At 55.7% G+C, this 26,020-nt stretch overlaps 1 protein-coding gene across 1 annotated transcript in view; it reads left to right on the top strand.

Moving 5' to 3' along the window:
* DSCAML1 (DS cell adhesion molecule like 1) overlaps positions 1-26,020 on the top strand; it is a 348,705-nt gene that overhangs the window by 223,931 nt on the left and 98,754 nt on the right. Inside the window, exons 4-5 of the mRNA XM_043579447.1 lie at positions 19,648-19,794; positions 25,474-25,752. Coding sequence (XP_043435382.1) covers positions 19,648-19,794; positions 25,474-25,752 — 426 coding nt within the window. The remainder of the gene's footprint in view (positions 1-19,647; positions 19,795-25,473; positions 25,753-26,020) is intronic.

Raw genomic sequence — 26,020 nt, 5'->3', positions numbered from 1 at the left:
CAGAGTGGCTGTGGCAGTCAGTCCCCTTGATGGAAATGTCTCACAGATTGTGAGGCCCTCTGGCGTGCATTATCCTTTCGAATCCCGGCAAGGACCCCGTGAAGTGGGCAGGGCTGAATTTATTTAACCTGTTTTCAAGATGAGAAAACGATGATTCAGAGAGGTTAAGTGATTGGCCCAAATCGCTCAGCTGGGAAGGGCCCGAACGGGCCCTCTGACTCCCCAGCTCTGTCATCCCCTCCCCGTCGGTCCAGCTCACGGGACAGCGGGGCTGCGAGGAATCTGTGAGAGTCTGGACGGGAAAGTGCCTCATGGGCACCGGGGTGCCTTCTGCTCCGCAACGCCTGCGCGGGTTGGGGATGGTCCTGGCTGATGCGCGGGAGATGGGATCAGATGGGGTTTGGGTCAAAGAAGGAGGGTGGAAGGAAGGTTCTGCTTCTCTCCCGGGCACCTGAGGGTTCAGACAGCTGTCAGGGCAGGGAGGACGTTTGCACAGCCGAGCCGGGAGGCGGCTCTCAGGGAGAGTGTTCACCCCTGTCCCCCTTTTGAGGGGAGCAGGGACAGACAGGCAGGCGCTGTTCCTCCAGACGCCTGCCGGCCACGCACCTGCTCCCCTGGAACCCGCGGGCTCCGGTGCCACGTGTTCCCTGCCTCTCTCCTTCCTTCTCCAGGGCTAGCCCCCTCGCCCTCTCCCCCCCCACCTCCTCTTCCCCCTCGTGCTCCCTCCTTTCACGAGTATAATGAGCTTGATAAGAAATTGTCTCGTTAACAGGATTAGCCACGGAAATCTCTTGTCCCCTCCCATTCACTCTGTAATGCTCCCGTCTCGTGTCCTGTAATTTTCTGCTCGTATCAGAGGCTGCGGACCACCTCAGGGATATTAATTCCTACTTGTTCTTTGATGGTGTGACTGCTGATATGCCGGGATGCCCCCCACAGCTGCCGGGCCCCAGGGCCTTGTGGGTAAATCACACCGAGGCCCTGGCAGGCTGTCTCCTGCCAGCGTCAGCTGCTCCCCGGTTTTCTGCTGCCATCACCCCCCCCCGCCCCCTCCCCTGTTCCTCCTCAGCTTCCAGTTCTGGGGGCAGTGACTGCTTCTAACTTATAGGCCAAGGAGGCAGAGCTCAAGCTGGAGCCTAGGCGGCAGAAGAATGATAAAAATGATAGATGCATGCCCCCAGTGTGCTCCTTTCCTTCCCTCTCAACCCCTTCCCCTCCCCACCCCCACACGTGTCCCTCAGAAGACTCTAGAGAGGGGACATGCGGAGGTAGCTCGGCCCAGGCGGATAAGAGCGTCGAGCTTTGGGCCCGGGTTCACTTCCTGGGTCTGTGCCGCAGACAACACCTTGTCCAACCTCTCTGAGCCTCAGTTTTGTCATCTGTACATTGGGGATGATAATACCCATCTGGCAAGGTGGCGGTAATGCACTAAATATAGTACCTGACACATAGTAAGTGCTCAACTAATGCTATTTTCCTCCTCTGCTCTCTCCAAGACTGGAATTTGGTGGGAGTGGGGAATACAGTTCCTAGAACTTACCGAGATATTGTTTCAACCCTAAGTTGTATCCCAAACTCTTTCCTTGCACCGACGTGCTCTGACCTTTGCCCTTCCAAATTTCTTTCTCTTTATACATCTTTAGGGACTTTTGCAGAGGGACCTTATGACCCCCTCAACCCAGAATGCTAATTACAAGAAAGCTCAGCATAGAGGATGAATCCCAACAAGGGGTAGCAGGCAAACAAGGGTCCTGCCTGTCCTGTGCCCCTCCACTAGGGATGAGGGCAGAGCAAAGAGGCATCCTGAGAAAGGGACCAAGTCTAGAATAGTCCATGACCGGGGGCAAGAGGGTCGTGCTGGGCGGAAGCCCAGGCTCTGGGTCAGCAGGGCATGTTCAGGGAGAGGCAGAGATGCAGGGAGGCCAGAGGCTGGAGGAGGTCACCTCCCTCAGCTAGGAAATTGCTAGAGTCAAAAGAGGGGAGACCAGAGCAAAATCTGGGTAGATTTGGAAGCAGTTGTGTGATGCATTACCCAGAACGCATCAGAGAGTGAGAGGTGGGACATTGTACCTGTCTGGTGAGGGGGCTCAGCATCCCAAGTGCTGGGGCCACTCTGCACAAGGTGAGGGAGCAGCACGGGCCCAGGGACCTGGCGGGGCCAGAGCTGTGCTCCGAGGACACTGGTCAGCGTCACCGCTGGGAACGGCACATGCACAAAGAGCCTAGCGCGTGTCATCAGTAAGTCCTCAGCGTGTACCCCAGGAAGCCTAGGGTAGTCTTCATCTATGCTTCTCATTTAATGTCTGTCCACCCTGAAAGATGGCCATCGTCCACAGCTAATGTCAGTAAACACACCTTGGGCTCGCAGGCCAGGCCCGTGGAAATCCCACGGGGCAATCTGAGGCTTCTGGCCTCAAGGAGTTGTGGAGTCAGACAATCTGGGTTCATATCCCAATTGCGTTGTTTTCTAGCTGTGTGGCCTTGGGCAGGTATCTTATCTCCCTGAACCCGGTTGCCAGAGCTCTAAGATGGGGATGATCTTGCCTGCCCCCCAGGATTACGATGAGGCAATGCGTGTGAAGCATCTGCCTGGCAGTCATGGAAATCCGTAAATGAGACGCACCACCCCCCACGCTCCCCCTCTCCGTCCCCTGCGCACTGTCACCAAGGAAGACAAGCCACTAACGCATCGCAGGTATGCTTGCGCATGAGCAGGGTAGGGGCCGAGGGAGAGAGGGAGAGAGAGACTCTTATGCAGGCTCCAGGCCCAGCATGGAACCCAACTCAGGGCTCAATGAGATCAGGACCTGAGCCAGAATCAAGAGTCGGATGCTTAACCGACTGAGCCACCTTGCATTTCTAAGATGAATGGCAAAAAGTGAGTGTGTCATGAAAGCCTAGCAAGGGGTACAGATACCACAGGTTAGGGGAGCAAGAGAGGGCAGGAGGCCTGGGTGGGGAGAGGGGAGGCTCCCAACAGGTAGGATGTAATTTAGAGCTTAGAGGTGCTGCAATTGCACAGCGTTGGGGAGAAGCGTGTGGACCGGTACAGCTGGGGCAGAGTGCTGGTGCGTTTCATCATTTCAATAAGACAGACTCACTTCGAGGGCCGATAAAATGCAAACGGTGATGGGACTGTGCGCGTTTCTCCCTTTCCTGACGAGCTCCCCGGCTGGCATCCCTGGCGTGCCATACAGCCAGGATGATTAGCCTGCAAACAAAAAAGGTAGGTGTTCAGAATAACGGGATAGCCTCTGCTATTTGAGCAACGTCAGAGGATTTTCAGGGGCTCTAGCAAGAGGGAAACGGGATGCGGGAATAACCCAGATCCACCTACACGAGCGGTCACTCCAAGTTCCCGAGTAGCTAGAAGTCAGCGTTAGGTAGATTCTTCTCTCCCCAGAAGCGGTGTAGTAATAACAACGAGAGCTGTCGTCTGTTGAACAATTACTGGCAGGCACTGGGCCAGGCAGTTTAATTTTTGCGACAGATCCAGCCCTGAGATTGGTATAGATGAGGAAACTGAGTCGCAGAGGCAGAAGACCACACCGTGGAGCCAAGATCTGTCTGACTTCAGAGCCCAAGGACTTAACCACAGAGGTGAAAGGGCTGAGATCCATGTACTCATTCATTCATTCATTCATTCATTCATTCATTCGACAAATATCATTGAGCACCACTGTATGCAGATGTTGAACCCGAAACTGAGCCCAGAGTCATGGGCAGGCAAGTAGCCCAAGCGTCATGGAGGTCACGGTCTCATTCACTGGCACGCACTTGGCCTTTAGCAAGTGCCCTATGGTATGGGCCATACCAGGACCTGGGAGGCAGAGGTGCTGCCAGCTGCTCTTGGCCTTCAGGGATTCTGACCATTCATCATAGGAGCTTCCTCTCCCTGCAGCGTGTGGACGTTGGAGGCCTCTGAACCAAGCAGGCCCCTGGAGTGGAGGGTGGTGAGTCAGGAGGCAAACGTGGGAAGGACAGAGGGATGGTCTCCACTGCCATCCCAGTGCCCTCGGAGCCACATCAGAGGGCTTCAAGAGGTCACAGTATGATGCCCCTCGCAGCCAGACCTCCTCCTGGGACACTGTAGGACCAGCTTCCTCATCCTCTGTCTCTACCCACCCAGTGGTCGCCAGACAGTCCGGAGGAAGGACAGGGACAGAGAAGGGAAGCGTCCTTGAGGTGCTGCTTCTGAGGCAGCTCACTGAGACCCCACCAGAGATGAGGAGCCTGGGGCTGAGGCTTCCTCTCCAAGACCTGCATCCAGGTCGCACAACTTCCACAAGGGGCAGCGCCTGCGTTCCCAGCCCTGGCCCCGATGTCCCAGGTGATCGGAAGAGTGGCATACAGTATCTTTAAGGAAAGTGCATTCGATCCGGGAATACCAGAATGGCTCCTATGGGCCAGTAGGGAAACAGTCTAAATGTGAGACCTGAGGCCCCCCTGGGTCCCAGGGTGTGGCCCCACAGTAGGTGCCGTGCACCGTCTGGAAAAGGAGAGAAAGTCTACATTAGATGGGCTTTCCAAGAGGACTTCCAGAAGAAAGAAGTTTCCAGAAGGGCCTTGTTGGGGTTCAAGGAGGCTGGTGGCCTTCTCTATGGGCAGGAGCTGGTGGGAATGTCCAGGGCAGTGCAGGGCACAAGGAAGTGGCATAGCAAAGCAAGGCTTTGGATTTGGACAGCCCCCGCTCATTGATTTGGGGCGAATTAGAGGAGAGGGAAAAACCTCTATCTCAGTAAGGCCGTAGCAAGGATTAAATGAGACAGCATATCAGGAAGAGCCCCTAGCATGGTGTCTAGCATCGGTCCCATTGGTCTGAGCCTCCACCTGTTCTGAGCCAGGGCTGGGCCTACAGGGGTGGCCGGGACCCTCAAGGAGCCTGCCAGGCCTCTGGGCTTCTAGTGACTCAGCACACATTCCATCACAGCTGTGACCATGTGCAGGGAATCAGGACATGGGACACTCATGGGGAAGGTCATCTTGAGGAAGGGAAAGTGAGCCGAGCTCTGACAGGGGGGTGGCCAGAGTGAACTCTAGGAAGGAAGGGGGCAGGTGTCCCAAGTAGCCAGGCTTGGAGGAGGAAGGAGGTGGGACTTCTGGAGGAGCAGAGGAAGGCCAGTGTGGCTGCAGTTAGAACCAAGATGGCCCTACGTGGGGTCAGGGGAAGGATGCTGGGTTCTGGCTGCCCTGTTAAGGATTTTAGTCTTTATCCTGAGAGACATAGGAAGCCTCGGTGGGATCAGATGTCCGTGGCTGTAGCAAGGTGCGTGAATTAGATGAGGCCACACGCAGGTATGGACATATAGTAGGGGGCCGGGATGGAGAGGCGGCCCGTCATGGTACACGCACTTGCAGCGAGTGCTCGCTGGGGAGGTGGGTGGGGCCCGATCGAGGCCTCCAAGGACCAGGGGGTCAGAACGGGTCTCCTACTCCGCCCATGACCGCAGAGTCACCCAGGGTACAAGGAAAACCCCAGCTATTCAGTGGCCCATGGGGGTTCGAGATGCAGCGTGGTCACAGAGGGGAGGGTGGAGAGCAGGAGGTGGGAGCCACACCTTCGAGGCGAGACCTGGGTGGGGGGGGGGGCATCCCCATCCACCTCCCCCAGGTCCAAGCACCCAGGGTCCCCCTCCCTGCCGGCCGCCTGGTGACCGGGGTTCTGTAGAAGCAAGGCCGCTTTCCCAAATCGTAATAATAGTTATTTCCATTACGCCATGAGCATCTGACACATGGAGCGGTGAGGAGCTATGAAGCCCCCCCAGTGGGTAACATAAAAGTGGGGGTGGGGGCTTCCGGGAGGCTGGGAGGCCGCCTCTCGGGCTGGGCTCTGCCATGTGCAGCCGGAGGAGGACGGGGAAGAAAGAGGCTTATTTCAGCACCCTGTGATTATGGCATCTTGTTTTTGTGGTTTGTTCAACAGACCTCTCTCCCTCTCCCTCCTCCCCCCTCGCCTCTCTCTTTTTCATCTTCCTCTCTCAGCAAATCCATTTAAATGCGATGCTATTCTTAAAGCGCCCCTCTCATGCATGTCTAATGAATGTCAGGAAAATGCTATTACAATGGGGCTGAGGAGGATCCGATCGGCACTGTGTGTACAAGTCATTTGAAAGGAAGCCGGGGAGTGCTCCAGTTTTATTACAGCATAATTAGAAATAAAATCTTGTTGCAATAGGAGAATGAGAGATGTGTGCTAATCCTGGGGTAGAGAAGGAGAGAGCTGTATTTGGAGAAAAGGACTCAGGGAGAGAGGAAGCCGGCCACTGCTCTCTGTCTCCCTCCACCCGGGCTCCCCGGCTCGTTCCCCTTCCCCGAGTCCTTTCATCCTTGTGCCCCCTGTGAGCTGCAGGTCCCTGGGGGCGCTCCAGTGACAGTGCTGACGCCCTTCTAGGTCTCAGCGGCCCAGAGCAGTCAATCTGCTCCCCCGGGGCCCCAGGGAGCCGAGCCTGGTCCCTCCCTGGGATCCCTGGGAACCCACACCCTCCTGCCTGCTTAGGAGGCCAGCCTGTGGGCAGCTGGAGGTGGTGGGAGTGGTCAGAGCCCCCTGCGCTTGGAGGCTGAGGCCCAGGTCAGGCGGTGAGTGCCCCCAACCCCGCCGCTACGACAGTTGTATATTTGTTTATTCATTAACTCATTCCGTTCTTCAGTAACTTCCAACTGACTCCTTGCACAGCAGGTATCGCACTGGGTGTATTCACTGACCCATCTCATTCTCACAGGAGGTAGGCTCAAAGAGGTCCAATGGCTCCCCCAGCACCTTCAGCAAGGAAGGGAAACTTTCGAATCCGAGCCCTTCTGAATCCAGACGGGGCCTTTTCTGCTCCATCATGCCGTCACCTTCCTTGGTCCTCGTGAGACCTCAGGTTCCTGTGCCTCCAGTGACCCCGTCTCCTGTAGAGGCCACAGGCAGGGAAAAAGATCGGGGACCTGGCTAATCTCCCTTACAGGGCAGAAATGGGGAGTCCTGGGTGGTAGCAGCTTGGCATGATCAGGCTAGGGCGACGGCGGGGGTCAGGGGCTGCTGTATCCGTGTAGATGACTCTGGCCCTGGAGGGTTGAGTCCGTACTGTCTCTTGCGCTCAGCACCCCTCAGAGCTCTGACCAAGGTGGGGTTAAAAAGAGAGACACCCACCCTTGTCCAGCCGAGTGGAGGGAAATCGTAGAATCACAAGGAAAGTGAGGCTTGGGAAGTATCTTCAAGACCAAATGGTTCCATCCCCCTGTTCATCATTTAGGGAAACGGGCCCAGAGGGGCACCGCAACTTGTCACAAGTCACCCAGCAAGTTCAAAACCAGGTTTCTCCTCTCCCAGCCCCACCAGGCCTGCCTCTGCATAAGTGTTTCCGGAAGAGAGACTCCCCTAGATGACATTTCTAGGCCATGGTAGCCTTCCGAGCAACGTCTCATCCCTTCTTGGAAGACCATGGCCGGGTGGAGGTATGAGGCGTGGAGATGAGGAGACCGCCTCAGTGCGCCTAGTTCAAAGTCAGCCACGTGCTGGAGCTAAGCCTGGCCCGTGGCTCGACTCAGCCTAGGGAAAAAATGACCCCTGTGGGCAGCTCTGGGACCCTCCCGCCTTGCGGGAGAAACTGAGTCGGAGCCACACCCCGTGAGAATAGGATAAGGTCGGCACCCCTCCAGAGAGTCCCATGCCCTCCGCTCTGACACTCACCCTCTCACCTACGGGGGTAGTGGTGGAGACAGAATGGCATAGACCTGTCCCCAGGGCCCCTGGGAACACGTGTGGTACATGGTGCCACCCGGGAGCCCGACATGCCAAGCCCAGCCCAGCCTGGCATCAGATTTGGGGGCCATGGTGCCTTCCCCAGCACCTGGGAGCCCTTGCGCCAGGAAGCAGGCTCTGGCTTAGCTGCCCACTGGAGCCCTCGCCTGAGTATTCCCTTGTGCCTCCTGCCAGCTGGAGACAGGGCAAAGTTTCTGGCTCGACGTACCCCATGCAAGCTTCACGGCAGAAGTCCTACCGCCCGTCCCTCTAAGTCCCCCTCGCAACCCAGAGGTGCGTGCCCTGCCCGACTTCCGTTCCGTGGGGAAAGGGCAGCGGGCCCGGACGAGCTGTGGGACCCTCTGTGCCTCGCTCCATGCAGTGGGTCCATTGGGTGGATCAGATTTGGATGTTTGATACCAAGTGCAGACGAGGCCGTCCCTGGGACCCAAGGCCCACGCCCAGGGCCGGTTCCCCGCCCACGTCATCGCTGCTTCTGACACCCAATGCCCACTGAGGGGGTCTTGGCTCAGTCCCCGCCCCTCATGCTCTCACTGTCTACACCCAACCTGTGTGGCACGCCCGACGACCTTCAGGACCAGCTCGCCTCTGTCCTCCTCCCCGTTCCTACCCTAAAGTCCTCACCCCGCTATCTTCACACGGCAGATCCCGACTCGAGAATCTTAGCGCTGGAAGGGCCCTCAGAGAACAGCATGTCTGGAGGAGGGGTGTATTCGTTTTCTGGCGCTTCCGTAACAAAATGACCGGAGTGGCGGGTTTGGTTTCTCCTGAGCCCTCTCTTCTTGCCTTGCAGATGGCTGCCCTGTCACTGTGTCCCCGCCGCGGTCTTCCCTCTGTGCGCATCCGTCCCTGGCATCTCCCCCTCTATTTATAAGGACACCATCATATTGGATTAGAGCCCCACCCTTATGATCTCACTCAGCCTTAATTACCTCTTTAAAGGCCCTATCTCCCAATACAACCACACTGGGGATTAAGGCTTCATATAGGAGTTTTGTGGGGACACCATTCAGCCCATAACAGGGAGAATCTAGGACTTAGAGCCAGCCAGCACTAGCGGTCGGGACCTGGATCCAAATTCCTGACTCAAATGCCATGTGCCGTCCACCTTGCTGCAAATCTCTCCTGGGATCTTGGGGTGGGGGGCTTATAATGCTGGGAGGCCAGAGTCCGAGGCAGAATGGGCCTTGGCTTCCCTGGGGCTTTTCAAACCCAGGCTGGCAGGTACCCCCAGGGTCTCACCATCAGCAGGAGACACAGGAAGGAATAAAAGGAAGCAGCTGGGCAGAGCTGGCCCTAATAGCTTCCTGCAGGGGAGCCTGGTGCCGGACCCCCAGGCAGGGCTAATTCTACCAGCCAGAAGCATCAACCACCCCCACCCACCCTGCCCCGAGGGGAAGACAGCCCGGGAGGGAAGAGCTTGCCTGTGGTTGGGCTGTGTTGCTCACCTCTGAGCTGCAGGCTGACCACATCGTCGCTGTAAATCTGTATTGGATGGAGCTGTAACTCATAACCTGTATTGATCGCAATTACTCTTGTGGAATTGGGACGGCCCTGGGGGCCGAGAGAGGCCCTTCAAGGCTCTGGCATCCTGAGGCTGCCCCAGAAACAAACTTGGGCCTTGGCAGGCTAAGTGTGTCTTCTTTTCCAGGGCACGATGAAGGATTTTTCTAACCCTAGCCAAGTCCCGCTCTCGGTGCAAAGCCGCGCGCATTTCTTCCCACCTCCCTCCGTCCCCAACTCCATATCCCTGTTGTGGATTGAGACCTTCCTTGGAGGGGTGAGGGGTGTGGGCAAGGTTGAAAACCCCTCCCTCAGCTTCTGGGTTTCTTGCTTCGGGAAGGAAGCAGCAGCTTCTCTAACTCCAGCAGCTGAGAGGCATCGTCCCAGAAGCATCTCTACAGCCAGGATTCGCTCATTCAACGCGATACCTGCAAAAATACCTGTGCTCCACATGTATGTCATAATCACGCATGCATTTGTGATACTTCATATTTGCACACTTGCGTCTGCTATTTGCATACTTCGTATTACGGTAGTAATCCTTTACACACGTATAGTGTGGTATATGCCACAGCACCCTCTCGTAGACATTGTCACGTGGACCTTGCAAAAGAATGCTGTGAGCCGAGCACGCCGGGGGTCAGTATCCCCGGTTAGGGGATGAGACAGCCGAAGCCCAGAAAGGTGAAGGGATTTTCCTAAAGCGACACGGTTGGTAGGAGGCAGGTCTCAAACCTCCCATTTCTGACCCCAAGTATGCACTTCCCCGAGCTGCCATCCCCTTCTCTGGCCCCTGCGATGCCCCACCGGCCTGTGTCAGCGCACCTGACGTTGTGCACGTGACAGGACACGCGCTCTATTCTGTCACAGACACATGCAGCCACCAGCCCCCGATCACGCCTTCCTGCTGTCACAGGGCACCCCGACATGGCAGGGCGTCTTTGCTGCCTAGGTCTGAGGCCTCCGCTGCCGGATGCCCCTGACCTCTTACGTCACTGCCCAGCAGCCTCCTGGGGGACACAGTGCGTCCGTTCTTGCAGTCGGGACTGTAATGCCTTCTGGTGCTGGGATCATCTCATCCCTCACCTCCCTGCTCGCCCACCACGCTGGTCCCGGCCAGGGACAGGGCAGCCGCCTCTGGAAGAAGCCAGAAGGGTTGGAGAAGTCCACCTCCTGGCTCTGGCCAGCCCCCTCCAGATTACAGTACACACCCTCCTGGCAGCTGGGCTTCGGGACAGCGGTTCTGGGTTGGTTCAGGAGACCCGGGTGGGAATCCTGCCTCTTCCACTCACTAGATGCGTCACTTGAACTTGGGCCCCGCCTGAGCCACAGTTTCCCCATCCTTAAAACAAGAGGAGTAGCTCGTGCTGCTGGTGATGGGCTGCGGATGACGCTTAAGAGAGGGGCCATGTGGGAACGCGCTTGGCACATGGGTGCTCACTGATTCATGCACTTTGGGGTGTCTTTCTTGCTGAGTTTATAAAATGATTTAAGACGCTTTACCAGCTAGGCCTGGATTTGTCTCCCAGCCCGAGCAGACCCCACCCATGAGGGATGCCCAAAAGGGCCCAAGAGGGGAAGCTCACCGCTACGGGTTCCTGGACACGGGTCGCCTTCCTCAAAGGCCCCAGCCGTGGGAACCTCTAGCATCTGGAGGCAGGGAGAGATGGCCCCGCCCACGGCAGCTCAGTTCTGCTGCTGCCCACAGAGGGGCGAAGCGCCTCTCGGCCTTCACCACTGCATTGCATACCTCTGGTCTCAGAGCTGGTCCGGGGACCCTAATGGGGTTCCATCCTGGAACCAGTGACCTCTGTTGTTAGTGGTCTCTCCTCCAGGCGAGGGTAGTATTTCCCCTCCAATCAGCTAAGGGAGAGGTAGGTCCTGGGTCGGGGAAGGGCAGTGGAAGGCCAGCCTCAGGCACGCTTCAGAGGGGCTGTTTCTGTCCCTTCTTCTCCCTGGGCCGGCTGCCCTGGGTCTCCATGTGCTTGAGTAGTTCCTGGGAAGGTGAGGTCACTCCCTGCAGGGGCCACCCTCTGAAGATGAGTCAGCCAGAGTTTATTCTCCAGATTGCCCAGCCACGTCCTTGTCTGTTTACATCCCTGTGTTAGCTCCAAACCATCATCAGTCTTGCTTTAATGTCCCGCCTGGACTCAGCTGAGCTGGGGAACCTAAGGGGGGAGCAGTGGCCCAAGCCATGACAGTATGGCAGCCATGGGTAAGAGGGGAGAGACCCCAGGGTGTGGGGGACCTCGGGACAGGACTCCAGGCTGGAGCCTGATGTCTCACTCCATGGGCGGGGCCTCCTCTCCTACCGGGGTCCCTCCATTCCCTCCGCGTGCACTGAATATCTTCTATGTGCCAGCCATGTTCTGGAGCGGGGATACTAAAATAACTCCTTGCTGTCAGCGAGAAACACCACGTGCTCCGAAGACAAACAGGCAGGGTAAGGAATTGGGCAGGGACGCGGAGCACAGTCTAATTTTGATAGAGGGGGTCAGGCAAGGCTTCTCCAACGAGCTGGCACTTGAACTGAGAGACCTGAACGGGGCCGGGGGTGAGTCAAGGAAAAAGCATTTCAGGCACGGAGGAATAACCACAGCCAGAGTCCTGGGGTGGCGACGAGCACATGTACCCTGATTTAAAAACCACTGTAGCAGCTGATCTCCAAGAAGTCTCGCAGCTCTGCCGTTCTCTAAGCTAGGAATTTATACATATCTGGGAAGGGAGGGACCTTAAAGACGACCCAATTTGTTTCTCTTATTCAATGCTTAAATCCTCTGTGCTGTATCTCAGCCAAGTGTCTCTTCAGCCTCTCCTTAAATACACCTGGTGACCGGACACTCACTGCTTCGTAAAGACACTCATCCCAATTCTTTATCATCTTGACTTTAATTTTTTTTTTTTTTTTTATTTTAGGGGCACCTGGGTGGCTCAGTCAGTTAAGCAGCAGACTCTCTTTTTTCTTAATTTTTTTTAATGTTTCTTTATTTTGAGAGAGAGACAGAGAGACAGAGTGTGAGTTGGGGAGGGGCAGAGAGAGAGGGAGACACAGAATCTGAAGAGGCTCCAGGCTCTGAGCTGTCAGCACAGGGCCCGATGCGGGGCTCGAACCCACGAACCGTGAGATCATGACCTGAGCCAAAGTCGGCCACTCAACCGACCTAGCCACCCAGGCACCCCCGGCGTTGGATTCTCTTGATCTCAGCTCAGATCTTGATCTCAGGGTTGTGAGTTCAAGCCCTATGTTGGCTCCATGCCAGGCATGGAGTCTATTAAAAAAAATAGCAATACCATTTTTTTTTATTTTAATTGTGGTAGAGTACACATAATATAAAATTTACCATCTTAATCAGTTTTAAGTGTTGAGTTTGAATGTCAGGAGAATTTCAGCCCAGCCTAAAGTCCAGTCGTGTTTAAGGGCAGCTGTATCTCGCAAAACTGAAACTCGGTGCCCGTGGAACATCCACTCTCCATTTCTCCCAGCCCCTGGCATCTGTGATTCTACTTTCTGTCTGTGTGAAGCTGCTCCAGGTAGTTCATATCAGTGAAATCAGACAGTATTTCTTTTTTGCGACTGCCTTATTTCACTTAGCACAGGGTAGTCAGGGTTCATCTATACGGTAGCCTGCGTCAGAATTTCCTTCCCTTTTAAGGCTAAGTAATATTCTATCGTTTGTCTCTACTATCTTCTCTCTGTCACTCATCCATCAGGGGACACTTGGGTTGTTTTTGTCTCTTGACTCCAGCGAATAATGCTATGGGCATGGGTGAGAGAACATCCTTTTAAGAACCTGCTTTCAATTCTTCCGGGTATATACCCAGACGTAGAATTACTGGATCACGTGGTAATTCTATTTATATTATCTCAAGGAACCACCATGCTGCTTCATCTTGACTTTTGAATCCTCAAAAGTAATCCTTTTTAAACATCTGGTTGAATACAGCAGGAACAGGGATGAGCAGTGCAAGAGGTTTGCCAGATGTAGAAACACTCAGAAATGGGAGTGGGCTAATCTGGGAAGGCTTCCTGGAGGAGGTAGAATTATCTGACTTCTCTGAGCGGCCATCTCCTTGTGAGTGGAATGGGGATAAAACTACCTTAGAGTTTGGGCAAGTTTCATGCATTCATTCATTCATTCTTTCATTCACTCTAGAAAGGTTTATTTCTAGGGCATCTATTTGGCCATCAGCACTGAGTGAAACGAGAAACTATTGGAGGGTTTGGGGCAAAGGAGCCACATAATCCGACTTGGGTTATAGAGCATCACTCTGGCTGCGGGTTGGGCACGGTTGGAGGAGGGGCCAGTTCGGCAGCTGCTGTCCCTGTGGCATTCGGAGTAGGCCTGAGTAGGACCCGTCCAGCTCACACCTTCCCGAAAAACCCTCGGTCCTTCCTCCTCCTCTGCCCGGCACCCTCTCCCCACCAAACTTCCCCTCACACTTGCCTCTGAGAGCAGAGAGAGGCCGTGCCTCTGCAGAGGGCAGCTGTTCCCCCTCACAGCCCTCTGGAGCCACCAGGAGCCCTGAGGTTTCTATCATCCTCTCTCCGAGGCTCCTGCAGCTCTCAGGAGTCTCTGAGGCCCGGCTCTCTGACCTTTTAGAAAAAGAGAAGATGCTGTTGGCTCCCTTAGCAACTGTGTGCGGGGCCTCCAAATTGCAGAGGAGGGTCCCCTTTATTCCCAAGCTCCTGGGGAAGAAGGCAGGGGGGAAATCTGCAGGAAGCCTGGCCACGGGGACTGAGAGCCCCTCACCTCCTTGAGGTGGGGCTGTTCGTGCTGGGGACCCTCGCATGCTGTATTTCGTCTGACTCTCCCAACAGCTCTGGGACACAAGTCCCGTTTATTAAGTCGTTTTTCCTGAAGGAGAAGTGAGACTCCAAAGTTTGGTGCCATCATAGAGACATCAGTTGTCAGAGCAAAGGGGCCCCAGGAGTTTATCTCACCCAGTGGTTCTGTGCCCTGGCTGCACATTACATGACCCGAAAAGCTTTTTTTTTTTTTTTTTTTTTTTTTTTGGATACCGGTTTCCAGGCCACACGCCCAGAGATTCTGAGTTTAATTTAAAAGCTCCTTAGATGATTCTAACGTATAGGCATGCTTAAAGACACACACCGGATCCACCTTCTTCCTCTTTTTGCAGACGGGACACCTGAGGGCCTGGGAGATGACCAGACTCCCCTCAGGTCACCCTGTGTCGGTTGCCCGGGTCTCCCGTAGCAAATTGCAACAACCAGACGGCTTAACCCAGGGAGATTTACTGCCTCACAGTCCTGGAGGCCAGAAGTCCCGAATCAGGGTGTGGGCGGAACCTGCTCCCTCCTCAGGCTCTGGAGGAGGGTCTTCCTCGACTCTTGCCTAGCTTCTGGGGTTGCTGGCAATGCCTGCATCTGTTGGCTTACAGACGCATCGCTCCAATCTCTGCCTCTGTCTTCCCATGGCCTTCTCCCCGTGTTCGTGTGCCTGTGTTCAAGTTTCCCTGTTCCTAGAAGAACACACTGGATTCGGGGCCCACGCTCATCCAGTATGACCTCACCTTAACTTGATTGTGTTGGCCAAGATCTTATTTCCAATAAGGTCCCATTCACAAGCTCTGAGTAGACATTAATTTGGCGGGGGCGGGGGGGGGGGGCATGGGGTAGATACTCTTCAACCCAGTACACACCCCACCATTAGTGGCAGAGCCCGGACTCCAATCCAGTCTCTGAAATCCAGTCCCGGGCTCGGCCAACCACACCAGCTAGCTTGGCCCCTCTTAATCTTCCTCTTCTCGCCAATGGCCTCCGTTGAATCCCCTCCCCACCCTTCAGCAGCCCCCAAACGGGCCCCTTCCTGGCGGTAGGACATTGTCTTCTAACTGTGGAATCCCAAAGAGCAGAGACTAGGTCCAAGACCTCTCCAGGGAACCCAGTCCAGGACTGAGGGGTGCCCCGGAAAGACTTGATAAATCAAGCCAAACTGAACTGAACGGATGAGCGTTCCTTTGTAAGGTAGTGACCACCCCACTGACAGAAGCGGCCAAGCAGAGGCTGGCTGACCATACGTTCCTATGAGAGGTGCTGCTCTTCTAGGAGACTCAGTCGACACCGAGACTTGGAAGAGCGTAAGAAGCAGACTAACGATCTGGGCTCTGCCGCTTATTAGCTGTGTGACTATGGATGGGTTATTTAACCTCGCTGTGCTTTGGTTAGTAAAAATAACAGTATCCATTGCAAAGGGTTGTGGGGATTGAATAAGATAGTGTGTATAAAATCCTTGCCCTGACATGTATTAGGTACTTGGTAAATATGCAGCTTTAAAAAAAGGAGAGGCCTGCTCCAGATCACCTGGAAGAAGGAGGTGAAGCGGGTGGAGTATTTTTAGTAATAGTAAAAAGAAGAGGGACGCCTGGATGGCTCAGTCGATTGGGCGTCCGACTTCGGCTCAGGTCATGATCTTTGGTTGACGAGTTCGAGCCCCGCATCGGGCTGTGTGCCAACAGCTCGGAGCCCGGAGCCTGCTTCGGATTCTGCGTCTCCCTCTCTCTCTGCCCCTCCCCGAATCATGCTCTGTCTCGCTCCCCTTCAAAAATAAATAAACATTAAAAAAAAATTTTTTAAAAAGAAAGGTTTCCTTAACCACACGCAGCACTTTCCTGGTCATGGCCCCGTTCACAGATGAGCCACGGCCTTTGACATGTGACACACAAGCAGCATCAATGGCAGAGTCCACGTTTAGACACAGTCCTTTTTTTCTGGCGCTTAATTATTTAGTTTGAGAGACAGAGACGGAGCACGAGCAGGGGAGGGGCAGCGAGAGAGGGAGACAGAGAATCCCAAGGAGGCTCCTGGCTGTCAGCACAGAGCCCGATGCAGGGCTCGACCCCACGACCGCGAGATCATGACCTGAGCTGAAATCGCGAGTCGGATGCTGAACCAACTGAGCCACCGGGGCGCCCCTGCACACGGTCTCATGTCCCAAGCTTGGCACCTAAGGGAAAGTGATCTTGCAGCGTAAACCCATATGGACACTACTGGCATTTGGGGTCGGACAGTATTTATTACCCAAGATATCCAGCACTGCTGGCCCCTGACCACGAAATGCCATTCGTACCTCCCCATCTTGGTGTCGACCAAACAAGACCCCAGACACGCATTCCCACGTGGCCTCAGGATGCAAGCTGGACCCAGTGGTCCCGGCTGCCACTCTGTCCTTCCTCCGGCTGGACCCAGCCTACCCCCTGGCGGAAGGGGCCAGGGTATAGGATAGGTGCTCCTTTACCCATTCCAGGGATGGCTGGTCCCATTTGGAGTGCAGGGTGGGGGCTGCCCGACTGCCAGGGCACCCCATCGGAGAGCCAGCCGTTTTGTGGGGCCCCGGCCCCTCTGAACCCCCCACCAGCTGGCTGTGCCCCCCCCCCCCCCCCCCCGCCCAACGCCGCCTGCCGCTCACTCCACAGGCCTCTTGCTGCTTCCCTTCCCCAGCAGGGCCCGTCATCTGATTCTCATCAAACATGCAGAACTGATGTTGCACAAGCCCCCCCCCCCCCCGCCCCCAGGGGGGATTAACATAATACCCTGATTTCTCCGTCCCCTCTCTCCAGCACTGTGCATCCCCCTGGCTGCGGCCGGCCCGCCTTTGTTTCAGGAGGAACGATACACTGTGTCTGGAAACGTTACTGCAATTAAATATGCACAAGAAGGGGGGAAGGGAGGGGGGAAATGAGGACAATGAAGGATGTGAAACATCAGATGCAGCAGCTGCTTGTTGCTATAGAAACCCCAGCTCCCCACCACATCACCGCAGCACCCCTTCCCAGCTTCGAATTCCAGTAGGACCAAATGCACCGTCTTCCTGGGGTGCGGGGAGCTGCGAGGTCACGGGGGCCAAGCTGCTGGTGCCGGATCGGGGGTCCTTCCTGTTTTTCCTCACCCTGCCACCACGCCCCCGGCCGGGTACTTCTGATCAGCAGCACCCTCCCATACTTCTGTATTCCAGTCCCAGTTACATAATAAATCACGGGAGAGCTTCCGCATTTGACTTTGGGATGTCACAACATGGAGACAAAACGGCACGTTCAGAGTCTGGCGGGGAAGCCAGGCTTTCTCTGTGCTTCCCCCGGGTCCTCTCCGACTGCCGACAGCAGGGCTGGGCTCCCTCCCACTTTCCTCCATGTCTCTTAACCCACAGCACTGAGCGGGGGTCTGTGAGGTGTGGTCCGTGTGCCGGAGGGGCACGGCGGGGGTCCAGAGGACTGGCATCCTGCCACATGGCCAAGCATGCACCCGGGGGGGGGGGGGGGGGGCAGCAACACGTCACTCACCGGAGGAACCATGTGACGTCCCAGGTGTGGGCCCACAACAGCCAGGTGTCCGAGGGTGGAGAGACGGCAGGTGTCCTCACAGCGGTTCACAGACACAAGACCAGGGCGCTGGCTGAGTGCCAGTCGAGTGTGAGACCATGGCGTGATGGGGCTGCCTTCTACTCCCGTTCTGTCCCCTGTAGGAAGCAAACCATGTTGGGCTGGGGGGGTTGGCAGTCCAGCCCTCTCCTGCGCTGGTCACGCGAGGCCAGTTGCTAGGTCCCGGCCACTTGGCCAAGTGGTGGCACATAGTAGGTCTAGTCCTATACAACGGTGTATGGGAGAGCAGGAAGATTAGGAGATGTGCAGATAAACCAAAGTTTATTAAGAAACAAGAGGTCACCCAGATGGACGAAGTTATTTGAAACCATCTTAAATAAATACTAAAACACAAACCCCTACGCTGCTTAGGCTGCAGAAACATTGAAGGGCACGACAGCTCCCTTCCAGTGTGTGTGGCAGTGTGGCAGTGACCCGGGCTCAGGATAGCTCTGTGGGGCTCTCATGAGTAGAACCAGGACCCGTGGAGGGAGCCTCGAGGAGACCAACTGTGACCCAGGAAGATCTCTCTAAAAGTCAGAGCTCTCCACTTTGGGAGGGGCTGCTGAAGCCACAGATCCTCCGAGGAAGGCTGGAGAACCTTGTCAAAGCTGTGGTAGACACTTTAAGCTTCTCAGCCCTACGTACAACATGCCTTGTCACAAAGCGTCACCGGTGAGATCCCCGTCCCCCGGTACTGAGGCTTGTGCTTGGTGGGTGGGGCGTCACGGAATATTCCTTTTTTTAAAAAAAATATATATGTATGTATTTGGGGGAGAGCACAAGCAGAGGGGCACAGCCAGGGGGACAGAGGATCCAAAGCAGGCTCTGCGCTGACAGCAGTGAGCCCGACGCGGGGCTCGAACCCACAAACCGCGAGATCATGACCTGAGCCCAAGCCGGATGCTCAACCAACTGAGCCACCCAGCATATTTCTAATAGAGTGAGCCAGTATCAGAGCTCTTATCAGGGGTTGAGGGGGAGGGGGGTGTCACTCAGCACCCAGGCGGGAGGAAGCAGCCTAGCCCCCAGAGAGCAGGCAGAGGCACCCAAACTTAGCTCCTCAATCCCAGTTTGGCTGGCTCTTGGGTGGGAGGGCCCTGCCATGAGCTTACGGGAGTCTGAAGCTGAATGCAAGCCCCCCCGCAACTGTCAAGTCCACATTCTCCCCTTTTAAAATCAGCGCTCACTAGCTCAAATTCAAGGTCTGCCCCAGGACCTTGGAAACCCATTCCATCTCTAAGTGGAGTCATATGTCACCATCAGCAAAATGGGTGTCTTACTGCCTGTCCTTCTGGCTTCCCTGCCGAGTCCTGACAGTAGGACCTGGAAAAGCAAAGCACAGTGCCTGCACCTGCGCCTTGCACAAAACGAGCATTCGAGAACTGTGTGTTGAATTAGTACTGTGTATCTGGATCTCTATATCCCCACTACTGGCAGAGCTTGGCCTCAGTAACTGTTTGATGAGTGAATATACGATTGAAATCGAGAGAAAGGGATTTACGCTTGTGTTTGGTTTAGTACACAGAGCTGGGAACCAGAAGGCTGAGTTCTGCTCTCCTTACTGGCTGTGTGACCTGAAAATGGAGAGGACGCACAAACGGTTGTAAGGACAAATGAGCGATGGACGTGAAAGAGCTTTGCAAGCTTTTGCACAGACATAGGAGAGATGAGGACTGACATTCACCGGGTGACGCTGACCCTCACTTGCTATGTGCCACTTTATTATTATTTTTAATCCTTATATCCACCCCGCGAGGTGTTATTTGCACCCTGTTGTACAGATAGGGCTCAGAGAAGTGAAGTAAGTTTTCCGAGATCACACAGCTGATAAGTGGACAAGTCAGTTTGGAACCCAGGTCTCGGTCTGACCCTAAAGCCTACTATACTTCTATAAAACTCTGAAGCATCTAACACTGAAAGGAATAACGGTTCTGGGAGAAAGGCCGGCCGCCGGCCTGAGTTGCTTCTGGTGGTGTGCCCAGCCAAGGGAGTAATGGATTATATCTTGATTCTGTCTCCAGAAAACAGGTTTTTTATTACTCACCACGGCGGGCTGTACATCTCTGACGTGCAGAAAGAGGACGCCCTCTCCACCTACCGCTGCATCACCAAGCACAAATATAGCGGGGAGACCCGGCAGAGCAATGGGGCCCGCCTCTCTGTGACAGGTAGGTGAGGGGGTTGCAGCGGGCACTAGCCCAGCCCTGGGGTGGGCACGTCCGCACCAGGGACCGGGAAGGCTGCTGTGTATCTAGGCAGTCGGGAGCCTCGGAGAAGGAGCTTAAGGAACACAAACATAGGACCTCCTGGGGCAGAAGTCGTCCAGCTTGGTGTGGAGGGCCCTTCATGTAAGAACTTCAGAGTCTGTACCTAAGGAAGCGAGCTCATCTGAAGAACTGATGTGTTGCCATTTATCAGATAATGAGGGTTAATGGAATCCATCTTCTGTTTCCTTTTTTTGCCTTTGCTGCCAGGAAGCTCCTAAATAGAACCTGATATTCAAACATAGTTAACGATTAGGTGAAATTAGATCAGATAGGGGAAGGTTTTTTTCCTTCGTGTCTCTAAATGTATCTTAAGATTCTATTTGACCTATTTCTGGGTGCATGTGTCTCTTTTGTTATAGCTTAAAAGTAGGCAGAATAGAATTCAGAAGCAAAACTATTTGTAAATTAAATAAAGGATGCTTATTCTGGAATGATCATCACTTTAAAAAAATTTAATGTTTATTTTATTTATTTTATTTTTTTTTTTTTGAGAGACAGAGACGGAGCGTGAGCAGGGAGGGACAGAGAGAGAGAGAGAGACACAGAATCTGAAGCAGGCTCCAGGCTCTGAGCCCTCGGCACAAAGCCTGATGCGGGGCTTGAACTCACAACCCATGAGATCATGACAGTGGGAGGCAAAGCCAGGACTCACACTCTGCATCCAGAGTGTGGACACCCCCATGGGAGGGGTCAGTTGAACACCCCATTCATGCCCCAGTCACAGAGTAAAGGAGGACACATGGTACCCCTCAAGGAACAGTGCCTTTCTGGAACTGTAGTTTTTCAAACTCTTTTGACTGCGATCTACAGATAGACATTTTTATCCTAACCTGTGCCAGGCACTCTGGTATTTCCTACCATGTGCATTTAAATGCACTCTGATATTTTCTATTCGATGCTGTCCAATTTTGATTTACTTAAATGCTGGTCGCAACTTACCAAATGGAGTTCACAAGTTCCTCGCGGTTTGTGACCTGCAATTTGACCATCTCTGCTGTTCGAGGAGGTGGGATTGGAGTGGCTTTTGGAGGGAGGGTGAACGGATAGAGCAGTGGTGTTGGAGGTTAGGCTCACCCAATCACGTGACCTCTTGGGGACCCCAGAGAAGTAGCTGGACTAGATGACCACTCTGATTCTGTCTGACTCTGACCTTCTGGGGTTTGGTGAGGACCCAGATGAACTCTAGCCCAGACCCCTCTCTCATTTGCCCGGCACGTTTGGAGACAAGAACAGGAGAGTGGGAGCCAGCAGGGCAGGGGTGGGGCTCTCCGATTCTCCCCTGTGTCTCCAGCACCTGGGCCTAGGCCTGGCACGTAGTAGGTGCTGAGTAAACATTTGTGGAATTAACCAATGCCAGGGGAAACTGTCACGCGGGAAGGCAAGGCGACTGTACTAAGAGGCCCTATCTTCGTGGCTGGACTTCAGAATCTGCAGCCCGGCTCCCAAATGTGTTGGAGTGCTTCCCTTCCAAATTATGGGGACTTGTCTACATGCTGTTTTGCATCTCATCTGCATGCTTCTCCTAAAACGTGGGCACAGTGCAGACATCCCCCTCCTGCAGGCCGGCTTCTTTCTCCAGCACACATACTTGGCCCCTTCATCCTGCCAATCTCACCTCCACTTCTGGGGGGGAGCGTGGGCAGGTGTCTCTCAAAAAAGACACTCTTTAGACTGGAGGTTATGCCAGCCGTTCTCCTGCTGGTCTCCATTCCCCACCGGCGGTGAGGAGAAGCGGGGGAGGTAGAAAGAGAATAAGAGACGTACCAGAGACGAAGAGACACGGGAGTAAAGATAGGGAGGCCCCCGGCCAGACGAGGGGAGAGGCGCAGGTACAGAGTAGACCCGGGACAGGGAGAAAATGGAAGAAAACCTACGCAGAGAGACAAAGGCAGAGGGGAAGACAAGAGTGAACGAGATCTGAGAGGAGCAGGAGGGACCTGGGGGGAAGGAAGCAGAGGGAGCCAAGGGGAAGGGGCCCCGCCGGTGACACGGCCCTGATGTGATGTGATGTGACAAGGCCATCTGCAAGCTGCTTGTCTCGGCAAAAACGCAAGTGATACGGGAGCAAGGCGGCGCAGAGGGGGTGCGAGGGGGGCACGTCGGGGAGCTCGGGGCCTCGGCCTCCGACCCCACACGCCGCAGATCCTCTCCGGCTTGAGGCGGGGCTCCGTCAGTCCCGAACGAGAGAGGCTGGCCGTGGTCTCCGCCGAGACGGTTCACTCTGTAGTGGCCCGCACCCCCGAGGGCTCCCCGCCTGGTGGCCGGGAAGGGTGCGGCCCCTCTCTAGCCAGAAGCTCCGGGTCAGCAGATGGAGAGGTGGCACCGGGGCGGGGGGGGGAGGGGGTCTGAGCCCGCGCACCCCAAGGGACGGCTGCCCCTGTCTGCCCAGGCCCTGAGGCGAGAGGAAGGAGCAGAAGGACCCAGGTGGCAGAGTGTCTCTGATGGTCATCGGACGAGGGCCTCCACCATACCCTTCGGTCCTCGCAGAGCTGGATACAGAGGGCGGGGAGGAAGGACTCTGAATCCAGCCCAAGGTTTAGGCTTAGCCTCACCACGTGCAAGTTGGCCCAAACGAAGGGACGTCCCAAACCTCAGCTTCCTCGTCTGTAAAATGGGAGCGACAAAACATACCCCGCCCCCCAGGGGTTGCTGGGAAGAATAGATACCAGATGGAAAAGGCTTAGTCTGGGCTCTGCCCCGCAGGGAGCGCTGTTTTGGCAGTGGCCTTTTGTTGCTGCGTTAGTATTCCTCCTCCCTTCCAAAGTGCCTGTGTTGGGGAAGGGGAGGAGAGCCATTTTTCTGTATTGTCCAAGGTGAAGGAGGCAGTGACAAGAGTAGCCCGAGCCCCCTATAACGCACCCCCGAAACAACCATTCTGTGCATGTACGTGCTTGTTTAGCGTTTACCAGGAGCTTCCGCGAGCATTAACTCCGTGGAATAGACATTATCTGCATTTATAAAGAGGAAACCAGTGACCAGAGAGGCTGGCGGACTAGCCCAGGGCGCCCCAGCTCGGGGAGTGCAAAGTCAGGTGCAGAAGCCGTGTTCAGGGTGCCTCTCCGGGGCAGCGCTGCTCGTCCGACCGGGGGGAGGTCCCAGCAGCCTCCCCGGGGCGCCCCCAGCCCCCCAGCCCCAGCAACGCCCCCAGAGATTTCTCGGGGCCCAGCCATCTGTCTCCCCCAGCCCCGCACCAGCCCCGGCAGCGCCCGATCCCCCCGGGCTGTCGCCCGTACACGCCGCAGCATTTTACTTCTGCTCCGGAGTAATGAAAGAGGTTTCTTTCCCTCAGAATTTAATTTCACGCCTGAGACTCGGTGATTAATTCCCTCCCCCCGCCCCTTCCTCCACCGCCCCGTCGGCCCCTCCGCTTGTAAATTCTGCGCTGTGCCACGGAATTTGTGTATTTTGCATCAATTAAGTGTCACATTGAGTAATTCTTGCCTGGCACCGGGTTTGTTTATCCCGACCGTTCCCACAGGGTTGTGTGGGGAAGAGGCCGCAGACGCTGGTGGGGAGGGAGGGCGGGTGCCAAACAGTAATTGCCGGGCACATCTGCATAGTGGTTTTGCTCGGCCAAGCTCTTTGGCGCTGGGACACAACAGGACTCACCCACGGTCACACAGTTTATCCGTGACCCGCACCCGCACTGCGCTGTCCTGATCCTCAGCCCAGGCTCCCTCGGAAGAGCTACGAACGGTAGGGAGGGAGTAGAGAGTCTTCGAGAAAGTCTTTCCCCCAGAGAGCCTTCCTAGGCCAACCCTTCTCCAAGGGAGATGCGCCGATGACGGAAGAAATTTGCCATCAGTCAAGGAGGGGCCGGGGTGGGGGGCGTCTGCCGCTCTCACCATTCGCTCTGGAGCAAAAGTCCGTATTAGATTATTCCGTCTCGGCCTCCATTTTCTCAGCAAGGGTCAGGGACACCATGGCCGGTGATCTTGGCTCTGCAGTGTGATCCTGGATAGGTCACCGCGCCTCTCTGGTCTCAGGGTCCTCCCCTGTCTGTGGTCTCCAAGACTGCTAAGCCAGCTCTCCTAGTCTACGAGCCTATAAAAACTCTGCGAGCTGGCAAATCAGCCCACTGGCCCGCCCTGTGCCCGAGTGCCCCATTCGTCCTCTTCCCGACGTCCGTGGTTCAACAGCCACGGCCCTGCTCTCTGCAGGCACGGGAGATACAATGGATCACCACTGTCTCAAGATGCTGGCGGTCTCCTGCAGAAGACAGATGCGTGGCCCGGTGCTAACCGCTGTTGCAAAGGGCCCCGGGCAAAGCGGCAACAGTGGGGGCCTCTGGGGAGGGAGATGAGGTGGCTGAGGGCAGGGGCGAGGGAGCCTCCCTCTCACACTCATGCCCTCATGCCTCTCTCTCCTTTCTGAAGTTTTGCCGTGTGCGTGTGTTACATTTTTTCGCCCTTTCATTACAACAAGAAAAGGTTGTTTGAAAATAAAAGAGGAAGAAAGTCTATGGGGACGCAATGAGAGTGGCGGGGGGGGAGGAGGGCATCCAGAAGGGGCGACATGGAAGCTGGTTTGTGAAAGATGAAGAGGCATCGGCCGAGCAGAGCGGGAGGCTGGGCATCCGGCGGGGAGGGCAGTGTGGGGACACAGCATGACACCAGTGGGAAACCACTGCCACGAGGAGGTAGGTGAGGGCAGCCTAGGCCAGGGACCTGGCCGGGACCGGACCCCACATCATAGCAGGCCCAACTCAGGATAAGAAGTGTGAGTTGTATCATGGAGGTAGAGGGGAGCCTATGCAGGTTTTATAGCAGGAGGAGGTCCCCCAAGGCAGAAAACTCGGGGAGGCCTCTGAGGGTAAGAACGAGGCTGTGAGCAGCCAGATCACCACTCAGAAATGTCACAGCATCACACACAGAACCCTGCCAGCCAGGGGCCCGGGTCTTCTGCGGTTCCGGGCCACGGGTCCGGCAGCCACTGGTTTTTTGGTATGCGAATGGAAAATAGAGAATCGTTCGGGGTGGCAGGTGTGGTTTGCAGAAGGCTTAACTTCTGGATCCTTCTGGGTGCAGAGGGAAATGCACGGCCCTCTCTGAGTTTGCCAGGATTGCGGGTGGGAGGAGACAGGACAGGGCAGATTGTTCCCCGCATCCCTGAAGGGCACCCCCCAGTCCAGTCTGAGGCCCAGAGCAAGACTTGACAAGAATCGCAAATTCGAGAAGTCCTGATTCTCGTGTCACAGGGTACGTATGACTGCTCCTGGGTCTGGGCCAGACTCCAGGCACTGTTTCTGTGAAGGGAGCTCTCACACACACCCTCTCCTTCTCTGCACCTCTCGCTGTTTCCGTGGTTCCATCTGTCTGTCTGTCACTCTAGCCTAGTCTGCCCTCCCCAGCCTCTTCCCCCACAAGCCCCTGCTTCCAGTCATGGTTCTCAGGACCTATGTCCGGCCCGAGTAGGAGAGCTTGGGCCAGAGTCCGAGGCCCAGGGGACATCAGGAGGTCTTGTCCACACCGGGCCATCCGGGGGTAGCAGGTGCCTGTTTGGGGGCTTGCCTCCCCACCCCCACCCCCAATTCATCCTGTTCAGGCCTCGCCAGGGCCACTGATGCTCTCTGCCTTCCAGACCCTGCCGAGTCGATCCCCACCATCCTGGACGGCTTCCATTCCCAGGAAGTGTGGGCCGGTCACACCGTGGAGCTGCCCTGCACGGCCTCCGGCTACCCCATCCCTGCCATCCGCTGGCTCAAGGACGGCCGCCCCCTCCCGGCCGACAGCCGCTGGACCAAACGCATCACAGGGTTGACCATCAGTGACCTGCGGACTGAGGACAGCGGCACCTACATTTGTGAGGTCACCAACACCTTTGGCTCAGCAGAGGCCACAGGCACCCTCACAGTCATTGGTGAGTGGGAGAAGCCCCTGTTCCAGCCCCAGTAACCTTTGAGAGCACTGCAGTGTGACAGGGAGGGACCGCACCTGCCTCTGGCCGGCCCCAGGGGATAATCCCCTGGTTTGGGAAGACAGTTTCACATCCCAGAAAACTCTGGGCTTGAAATCAGAAGGTCTGCTTTTGGCTCTGGTATTAATTTTTTTTAATGTTTATTTATTTTTGAGAGAGACAGACAGAGCATGCGTGGGGGGTGGGGGGAGGTGCTGAGAGAGAGACACAC

Source organism: Prionailurus bengalensis, chromosome D1 (genome assembly GCF_016509475.1).
Source record: "Prionailurus bengalensis isolate Pbe53 chromosome D1, Fcat_Pben_1.1_paternal_pri, whole genome shotgun sequence".
NCBI classification, from domain to species: Eukaryota; Metazoa; Chordata; class Mammalia; order Carnivora; family Felidae; genus Prionailurus; species Prionailurus bengalensis.
Note: the sequence above shows the minus strand (reverse complement) of the source record. Positions and strands in the feature narration are given on the sequence as shown.